This window comes from Scylla paramamosain, chromosome 42, assembly GCF_035594125.1.
Source record: "Scylla paramamosain isolate STU-SP2022 chromosome 42, ASM3559412v1, whole genome shotgun sequence".
NCBI lineage: Eukaryota > Metazoa > Arthropoda > Malacostraca > Decapoda > Portunidae > Scylla > Scylla paramamosain.
In genome coordinates this window covers 818,550-829,010 of record NC_087192.1, presented here as the reverse complement: position 1 = coordinate 829,010, position 10,461 = coordinate 818,550, and the positions used below count along the sequence as shown (strand labels likewise).

Here is a 10,461-nt window from a genome sequence, read left to right as displayed (position 1 = left end):
ACAGTTACATCAATACAGCCATCGCCGATAGCAATTAATCAAATACGCCAAAACGCAACTCCTATACAACAGTGTCGAGATTACAGTTACATCAGGCTAGTGTAGGACTTTCATTACAGCCACATGAGAAGAGCAAGGTGGTGGCATTGAAAGACACGTCACCGTCAGCTGTGCAGCACCGCCACCAGTCACCACAGTCCCGCGCCGCCACTTGACGGATGGTCTTACACCCGCCAACCATCAACATGTTGCTGAAACTAACATTGTCGTGCCTGTTCCTGGCCTCACTCGCATCAGCACAGCAAAGAGTAGCCCCCGGAGTGCCTAGCAACCAGTACCAGCAGCAGCAGCAGCCCCAGCGAGCCCAGGTGGCGCAGCAGGCAGGCCACTACCAGGTAAAGGCCAGGTGTGAAGGGTGACAGGCGTCCCTTCACCCGCCACATATTGTTGTCACATCTGCATTTTAGGCACAGGTGCAAAACTTCTGAGTCAGATGCACGTTTTCCCAGCCAGACACATCTGCTGTACAGCCTCACGGCCTAACATATGTAGGGCACCCACCCCCAGGTCAGGCACAACCCACCGCTCACCTGGCTTGCCGTGACATTTTTAAAGGCATTGTCCCACTGATCACCAGGCTGAATATAGAAGTACAGAGAGTGCTCCAGTGATAATGAAGGCGTTCAACTCAAGCATGACATTAAACTGTAAATCATTGTAACTAGCAAAAAAAAAAAAAAAAAAAAGTCGGGGTAAATTTAAGTTACCAGTTTTATGGATGAAGTGTTTTCAAATACTGATATGCTTTGAATAAATCTGCTATCCATTTCCCACAAGTCACTTTTTTTTAGGAGTCAGAGAGGCACGACCACCAGGCCGTCTGTGTTCCTTGGGGAAATGATCTAGTATCTATACAGTTTTGTCCTGTCCACTCTTGTCACTATGTTAGCAATGTGACAAGTACTTCGCAAACAAGTAGATGAGAAATAGCAGACCCATCCTCTGTTGATATCACTACATCCCAGCAACCCCACCATGCCTTCCTCAAATTATTATGTTCACCAGTCATCAACATTACAAACTAGTGAGGAGTATATATATATATATATATATATATATATATATATATATATATATATATATATATATATATATATATATATATATATATATATATATATATATATACAGGGAGGTCCTGATGATATGAGCTGTTAGGTTTCATTTTAATTGGTTGTATGTTGAATTCTCACATAACGAAACATAACTAATGGGAAAAAAGGGGTTAGGCTAAAATGTGCAATACCAATCATGTATATATTACAGAATTGTCCATAAAGCAACCTGAAAGAGAAAACAGCATAAAAGAATGTGATTTCATATTGACTGAATAAATAAAATGTATATAACACTCATCAATGCATAGCTAATGCACCAGGGAGGGTAACTCACTCATTACTCCTGTGCCTCTTAACAAATTTTGCAAGTAGTATTGGTACTCTAGCCCACTGAGCCTTACTGCTAAGACTTGCACTGGAACCCAATGGCTGCTTGGGAGGCATAGTTAGCACTTGAGAGAAAAAAATAAGGCACAATCTGTAGACCACATGGTCAGTCAACACACAGCACCACATCAAAGACACCGAATGAAAGAACACGCCAGCAGTAACACTGACACATCCAAGCACCAAATTAGTCACATAAAGCACTGTATACTGTACTTGTACTGTATTGTAAATATGCTTGCAAGCAAAATGATAAAGTATAAGTATAATAATGAGCAGTAAGGCCGGAAGAGTGGGAGTCCAAGAAACACCGAGTTCGGTTTAAAAGAGGACTGGCAGGGGGAATGAATGGTAGGTAAGGGACAAGGAATGGGTGTGCAGTTCTCTTCCAATGCTCACAAACTTGTCTCTTTGCATGTGAATCATCACACATCACTATACAGCCTGCATGTGTTAGTGGGAAGGTTCACATTTAAAACTGTAATTTTACTCGCATCAGACTGAAGTTCATATCATTTGACTTTTGCACTAGTATAAAGAAATTAGTCTCTAATTTACACATCTCATATCACTGGTTTCTCATATAATGGATGCTCATAGAATGGGACCTCCCTGTATAGAGAGAGAGAGAGAAAGAGAATCATAGTTTCAGATAATATTGTTTTTAGTCATTTTGTGATGATGTGGTATTATTTTGTTAATGATTTTAGTGGTGCCATTAGTGTCATAATAATGTAATAAGAGTTGTATTTCAGTTGATGAAAATTATTTTAAATCTCCCTTAATAAGTCACTATGAAGAGCAACTGCTGGTCTTTATTAACCCACATTTTGGGAAGTCTGATTGTGAGATCATTCTACTGATTGTGAGATCATTCTACCAACTAAGGAAGTTATTGGGCTTTGTTATATCAGATAATCTTTAGAGTTTAGAAGAAGGGGTGTTCACTTGTTAGGTAGATGCTTTTCTTATATGAATTCTCCCAGGTTCTCCCAATGTCATTGAGGAATGAGGCTTGGTGTCTCAACTCAAAGCATAAATGAAAGTTGGGTTTGAATGAGTTAGATAAAAATAATGAGAAGTCTTAGGTTAAATGAAATAAAAAGTTCTGAACTGAAACTTGGTGCAGGTAATTGCTGTTCCATCACATAATTGACAGTAAATTCCAAGTGTCTCCCAGCACATCTCACCCCAGCCTCATCCCCCCAGGCAGGTGCTCCAGGAGTGCCACCCCAGCAGTACCAGCAACCCCCGGGTGTCCCCCCACAGCAGTATCAGCAGCAGCAGCAATATCAGCAGCCACAGCAGTATCAGCAGCAACAACAGTTTCAGCAGCCACAGCAGCAACAATTCCAACCACCACCACCGCCCCAGCAGCCGCAACAGCAACAGTTTCAGGTAGTCATGAATAAAAGCAGAAATAAAAATAAAGGCCTTTACTTGAAAGATAGATGCAGCATACTGTGGCATTCATATAGCACTTGTACAGTAATGTATTCTGCTATGTTTGTTCTGACACTAAATGCAGAAAATGGTTTGGCTTAAGATGGTATAGATGAAAATGTAGAAATGCAGTTGTTCTTGATATTTATTATTCTTATATTTATAATCACAACTACTGAGTTGCCTGGGTATTTTTTTTTTTTTTTTTTTTGGCACACATGGTTAGGGGAGGGCATCCATGTTGACTGCTTGCAGGTCAACTTTGCTACGCTCTTCAGAGCCTGCTCACACTTCTAAATGAAGATAGTGTTGTGATTGTAAGGGGAGGTAGAATATCTGAATCAATTACTGAGCAGAATGTTAGATCTGTTGTGTGGACAAGATTATTGGTGTATCTTGATGTTCACTTTTCCTTCTGTTGATTCGTCAGCTGTGTGATAAATCTTGGCATGTTTGAAAATTCATTTTATCGTTGCTTATACATTCCAGCAAAAATATGGTGTGCTATATTCCAGCATGCAAAGTCTTTCTGTTCAGTGTTTACTCAGTATGAAAAGCAAAGGCAGTCTACTGTGGGGGAAAAGAAAACTGGAATTTTTTTTTTCCCTCTCCCAGTGATGAAAGTTCTAGTATAAATGATTTTGTTAGAAAAAAAAAAAACTTTCTCACTCTTAAGATGCAAGACTCAATCCTTAAGAGAGCACACCACATAGTACACGAAGAAACAGTCACCTGAACATTTTTTCAAGAATAGTTAACATTATTGCGATGCAAGGCATTCAAGTTTCATTAATAGTAGTAGTAGTAGTAGTAGTAGTAGTAGTAGTAGTAGTAGTAGTAGTAGTAGTAGATTTATGCATATTATGAAGTAGAACTACATAAATGTGAAGGAAAACTACAATCTCAAAGGGATATCAGAAGAGACAAGTTCTAATAGCAAACCAAACAGTGGTGGTCCTTGATATGCCCTGCTTGCATTGTGGGAATCCTACCAATTTGCAGTGTTAGCAGCTAATAAGTTTTTCATATACCTTCACCCTCAAACATGCACCATTTTCTGGCAAAACATTCTTAACAATTCAGATGTGCTTGGGAATACTCAAGTCAGCAACTTTATGAACAAATTGTAGATAGGAACTGTGGATTGTCCCTACACTACAAAAGACTGCTGTGAACCTTTTTACAACTAATCATTATGGGTCGTGCCATGACTCAAATCAGATTCAATCACTACCTTGGATGTAGAGTGGTTTAAAACACAAGAACAACATATCATGGTACTGTGACTCCTTATCTTCATTTCTTTCAGCAACCGCAGCAAGTACAGCAGCAGCCACAGATGCAGCCACATGGAGGAGGCGGCCACAACCAGCGTGTATTGCACAACCCTAACCTGAGCAGTGAGCGTGACCACATCAAGGACCACCTGGAGGTTCCCATTGACACTGCCAGCATGTCTGACCAAGAGCTGCAGTTCCATTACTTCAAGATGCATGATGCAGACAACAACAACAAGCTGGATGGCCAAGAGCTTATCAAATCCCTCTTCCATTGGCATGACTCTGCTAACCATGAAGGCAAAGCTGGCCATCCACAGCCAGAGGAGAAGTTGTTCACTGATATTGAGCTGGTGAACATGATTGATCCGATACTTGATCAAGACGACAAGAACAAGGACGGCTTCATTGATTACCCGGAGTTTGTGCAGGCTCAGCGTAATGCTGCTGCTGCTGCTGCATCCAACACCCATGGCTAGAATGGCAAGTGGTGGGAGGGCAACTAAGGCTGAGTGTGGTGGCATGGGAGCTCCCTGATTAGTGCTATCCAGGCTCCCTTCCTTCCCATCATTAAGGAATGCCTTCCAAGATTCCTGCATTATATATGTGTATGAGGAACATGCTTGATTTATTGAATTATTGAACATACTAGTGTTGCCCATATTAGTGCTCGCCCAAGAGGTTTTTGGGTCTCAGCATATTCATGTCTTAAGTATTTCCAGTTAACTTATTTACTACAAAAAATATATATAATTTCATTGAACACAACGCACATTTAATACGCTTACACCTCAGTCTAATGTTGTTTTCTGCAAATATTGACTTGAAAAGCATGTTTTGAAATAATAAATCAAGAACAGTGACATTGATGGGTGTGAGAAACACACTTACATTGTCAAAAAATGCATCACAGGGACAGTGATCTCCTAAGAACTGTGTTTCTAAAATTGTGGTGGTGCTGGTGGCTACACCTGTGACTAAACTGTTAGGGAGCACCACCAGTGATTTTTTCTGACAGGGATGATGTGGTGAGGGTGCTTTGAATTTTTTTTTTTTTTTACAGATCTGAGAATTTGTTGCTGAATGTTTTATATTCTTATCTGCATTTTGTTACAATCAACTTAATGACAGAAGCTTGTTGATGTTACAATAAGGTTATGTTATTACATACAGTTTGTCCCTTTTCAGTTGGTACTGTGGGAACTTTATTGAAGAAAAACAATAAAGATTTTGTTTAAGAATTATTATGATCTCTTTTGTGGAAGCTGAGCTGGGCAAGCTGTGTGAACCAATGAGAATTTGCAAGCTCAGTGTTGACTGGCTCTCATATTCTTACAACAAAGTCTTTATTGTTTTTAGTATTGTTCTACATTGACTCCATTGATAGAACATTTCATCTTGTTTCATAGAACCTGATTGACATCAATTACCGAAATATTCAAGGATATCATGAGAAATAGAGAATGAATGCAAGTCCTTTTAGTATTTCTGAAACATGAAATGTTTTAACTGCAAAGTCATTGTGAACTATGTTTATGTAAAAAAAAAAAATGTGTATGCAGCAGCCAGTTAGTATTTGGCTTGTAAAGCTCACTCAGGTTCATGCTGTGTGCTCGGTGCTCTTCCACTGAAAAGATAATATTTTATAGTTGAATTGTTTTGGTAAACGCAACAAATATTTATTGCCTTATGTTAGTGTGCTGGAGCAGTTGAGAGACAGTCACTTGAAGTTATCACAAATGTCTGCCTGGCAGTTTGCTTAAGAAGTGCATTAGTACAAGGTGTGTGAATGTACTAACAGACAAGTACATATGCATGCAAGTGGACAGCACAGAAACCTGAAGACATGGAGGCATAAAAGTGGAGTTTCATTCTGATACAAAACATATTTAATAAAACACCATCACCTTCCTATACATTGTCAGTAAAACAGACAATTGTTCTGTGGCCTCAATACTTTTCCACTTGCCTCACTTTATCTCCCAGATTTGTTAGCCTTGAAGAATGCACTTCAGTGTTTCAGGAAAAACTGAATAGTCTTCCATGCTGCATTACAACACATGATCAAGAACTAAGTGTGAATGATGAAATCGAACTGTGTGTGTGTGTGTGTGTGTGTGTGTGTGTGTGTGTGTGTGTGTACCCCAATGATGTGTTCTCTGTATGGAGATCTGTACGTACTGTAAATTAAAGCTAATTTCCTGCAGTATAGTTATATATAAAGGAGAGAGGCATATAAGATTACTAACTTTCACTCCTATAAATGTGGAGTACTATATTCTCAATTTAAAAGACATCTGTAACAATTGTCTGCTGTGAGTGTAGGAAATATTGATATAAAGTACTTGGCTACATTCTGTGCTTCACTGAAGCATGTGCAACAAGTCGATCTATCCCTGGGAATGTGAGCAGTGCATAATCAGTGTTGCAGTGAAGCCTTCCTATTAGTGCTCATGATGGTGGTTTGTGTCAGCACATTTTCACAGATATCACTGTATACTTAATTCATTGACAGTAACTAGTGAAGTACAAAAAATTATGCTACTTCACTGACGATGGCCACTGATTTTTGTTCCATAATGTACATTGAAAAGGGTTCATCACGTATAGATAATATTTAATATAGTAATGTGCAATTATATTTTGAGATCAATAGTAGTAATTAGTAGTGATGGGGTTAGGTTTTGTGATCAAATGTGCAAGATAACTTACCGGAAGAAGCTGCGTGTTCTTTGTCTCACTACTACTAACTGGACGGCTGCTGTGTCTGAGGTTGCTGGGATGAAAAATTTTCTACTTTTCTTTGAAATAAAATATAAATTACATGAACGTTTTATTCTCTAATGAGGAATGATGAAAGCATATGGGCTCAAGGGTTGTGATAGGGATAGAAATCTGGACCTCACATAAAAAATAAAATAAATGAATAAAAGTAAAGAATGGTGAATGTTGCCGCCTTAAAAAGGTACATTGGGCGATACAGATATCAAGTAACAATAATTCAGTTATACATGGGACACCAACATAGTTTAAGTGTTCAACAACAGTGCCTGCAGTTCATGGGATTTCCTTTCCAGCATCGGGACCAAGGAAACAAAACTCGTAGCTTCCTAGATCAGGATTTTAGATCCCGCCGACCTGCACTACACGTGCTTGTATTGAGTCCTCTTATGACTTGCACATCAGGCACTGCCATGATGTGTGTTACACCAACCTTGAGGAACAGTCACACACACAGAGAATAACTATGTATCTATAACTATCTATCTATCCATTCATCCATCCATACATCTATCCACTCATCCATCCATCCGTCCATTAATTCATCCATTCACTTATCCATTCATTTACTCATTTATCCATCTCCATCCATCCATCTGTCCACACATCGTGGCTTACGTGGCGAGGCAGGGAGGTGATGTATCCTTCACCCTCAACTTCAGCAACAGCCACCTCACCGTGACCCAGAAGGCCGCGGCACAGCTGCAGGTCCAGGCCAGGAGGCTGCCCACTGACGTGCAGCACCAAACGTCGCCTGAGCCCAAGCAGCAGTAACAACAACAACAGTACGAGCAGCACCACTACCACCAGAGTACCGACATGGCGGAAGGAAAGGATCATTTCGTCGGATGAGGCCTAAGGAAAACATTCGTGACCCAGAGGGTTCCCAGTACTGGTCAGCAGACCTCCCGGAGGCTTGGAGCATGAAGAACATGTCTTAGATGTTGCGCTGTGATGTCTCAAGTATAATGTACCTTAGAAATCAGCTAATGTATGTACAGCATATTACGGAAAATGTGTGTACGATGTACAGAGAATGATAAAAACACTAATAGACATACTTATAAATGAACTTGTATCACTAGATTTACATTTCCACCCATCAAGCCTCTGCATGAGTACTGGTATCCTTGGTTTTTAACGACCATGCAAGTCTTCATCCTCTATCATTCATCTCTCTCTCTCTCTCTCATTATAGTACAGAGAAATCGAACTTTAACAGATTTTTCGCTTTGTACCAGGATGTTTTGAATTCCTTGTATTTCTACTTAGTCAATGATATAAAGTCAAGGTTGTGTATCACTGAAGCAGCGCTGCGTGAATGGAAAGAGAAAGCAACCACACTTGGTGCTCGCCACGCCGCGACACTCTTCACTTTGTATTCACTTAGAAAGATTCCACTAAGTAATTAGATACAGCAACAGGAATTTGGTTTGGTAATAAGTCTACTGGTACACTAATTATTGAGAAGAAAAATAATGACAGTAAAAAAAGAGAAAGATGATATTAGGGTACTAATATATGAATTCCTTGAGGCTTATTTCGTGTAGTATGATGTTGACGCAGAGAACCCACAAAAATAACAATAGAATATGCTTGCTTCTTCATTGCGGAATGTAAAAAAATAGATAAATAAATAAATAAATAAATAAATAAACAAAAATACAGATTACCAAGCCTGGTGGCAATTTGTTACATTTCAAGTATTTAACTTATAAAGAAATGTGAGTGTAGGATTTTGTGGCTGTGCTCAGACACTACTAATGTAATAATGGGTTTACAGAAGCTATTCGGTAACTCCAGTTTAAAAAGAAATATTACACAGAATTGTATGAGTATGTATGCATTATGTACTGAACTGCACATCACACTTTCCTTACATTCGAAAAAAAAAAAAAAGTGGCATGTTAATTAAATAACATGACCGACATTTACAGCCACAAACTTTAAAATCAAGCGACAGGATGCTTCACAAATACGTACGAGTACTACTATCAACCACGTTAAATCTTATCACGGTTTATGTCCTTTCAACAAAGACAGAATAATAATTTACCTTTAATGTAGTTTTGTGTCTACTTAATAGTTTCTCCGTAATTCTAATACCTCAAAGTTCTTCAGACAAATCCCCACCTGCAACAAGAAAGATGTGGCCGCCGCCATGGATCCACGTAAGAAAGAATAGCGAAAGGTAGAGTAACATGCTGAGAATATTCCCAAAATACGTCCTTGCACATATACATGGGTGGCTGGGTACGTGGTCTACTTACACTTTTTAGGTGCGTGACGGTGGCCTTCTGGTGGTGGCGTCTTTCTGGGGGAGGCGGTAATGCGTGTCCCTCTACTGATACTCATTATTTCTTGTCACAATAATCGCTCACTAATAAGCACCGCTAATCAAGTGGGCGTCTTATTTTTTGCTTCCCTTACACACTTTCAATCACATCAAGATATTATTTCCGTAAGTCCCACTCTCAAGATGCACCAAGAAACGGTTACCTGACTAATTAAAGACACATCTACATTTATCAATGGAAAAATTGTTTGGTCAATATTTGTTTTAGTTCATTATTTCATTTCAAAATCTTTAGTTTCGAATATAGACTTTCCGAAAATCTGTAACCTTTACATCCTCGATTATGTTAAACAATGCGCTTAATATGATAACTTCCCCGTGCCGTACGCGACACACAACTCTGCTTACCTCGGGCACTGCCAAGGATTCTTATGTTCCTTGGCCACTACAGTAGGTTAACCACAGACACAGACACACATACCTCGTGCTCACCTCACTGGGGCCACCAGCAGCCTGGCGACTGGCGAGTGTCGAAGTGACTTGCCGAGGTAGGAAGTGAGGGACAAGCTATGAACGACTGCAGTAATTGGGTAGTTATTGTGATAATTCACGTGGTGGATTAATAGAAAGGTGGTCAGACCCCCACATCATGACGACGCTTTGTGGCCTTTTTTTTTTTTTTAATGCTAAACACAGCTTACCTTTTATCCTTACATATACGCATCATAGGTACAAATTGTATACACCCAAACTGAGGTAACAAGCACCTCGCCCAGTCTCAGCCTACCCTCCCTCATCTTTGGTCAGTGAAAACAGTTATTACTTTCCAATATATATATATATATATATATATATATATATATATATATATATATATATATATATATATATATATATATATATATATATATATATATATATATATATATATATATATATATATATATATTTTTTTTTTTTTTTTTTTTTTTTTTTGCATCCAGCAAGGCAAGTTCACACACACATTAGCCATCTAAGTGTTGGAAAAATTACCAGCCAGTTACATATCAATTGCCTCAATATTGAATATCTGTATACCAAGCTGAGATCCCTTTAAAGTTTGGCAGCAGTGCCAAAACATCAAGCTGTGCCTCATGGCTGGAATAAAACTACCAAGGAG

At 39.1% G+C, this 10,461-nt stretch overlaps 1 protein-coding gene across 1 annotated transcript; it reads left to right on the top strand.

The window, feature by feature from the left end:
- Positions 1-7,050, top strand: LOC135093293 (adenylate cyclase, terminal-differentiation specific-like). Its single transcript, XM_063992421.1, has 3 exons — positions 1-395; positions 2,715-2,903; positions 4,258-7,050. The coding sequence occupies exons 1-3, from the start codon at positions 219-221 to the stop codon at positions 4,702-4,704; spliced, it is 813 nt and encodes a 270-aa protein (XP_063848491.1). The 5' UTR covers positions 1-218; the 3' UTR covers positions 4,705-7,050.
- Positions 7,051-10,461: the final 3,411 nt, after the last annotated feature.

Coding starts and splice junctions, on each gene's coding strand:
- LOC135093293 (XM_063992421.1), top strand. CDS start 219: ATGGTCTTACACCCGCCAACCATCAACATGTTGCTGAAACTAACATTG. Junction 396..2,714: donor AGCAGGCAGGCCACTACCAG/GTAAAGGCCAGG, acceptor TCATCCCCCCAG/GCAGGTGCTCCAGGAGTGCC. Junction 2,904..4,257: donor CGCAACAGCAACAGTTTCAG/GTAGTCATGAAT, acceptor CATTTCTTTCAG/CAACCGCAGCAAGTACAGCA.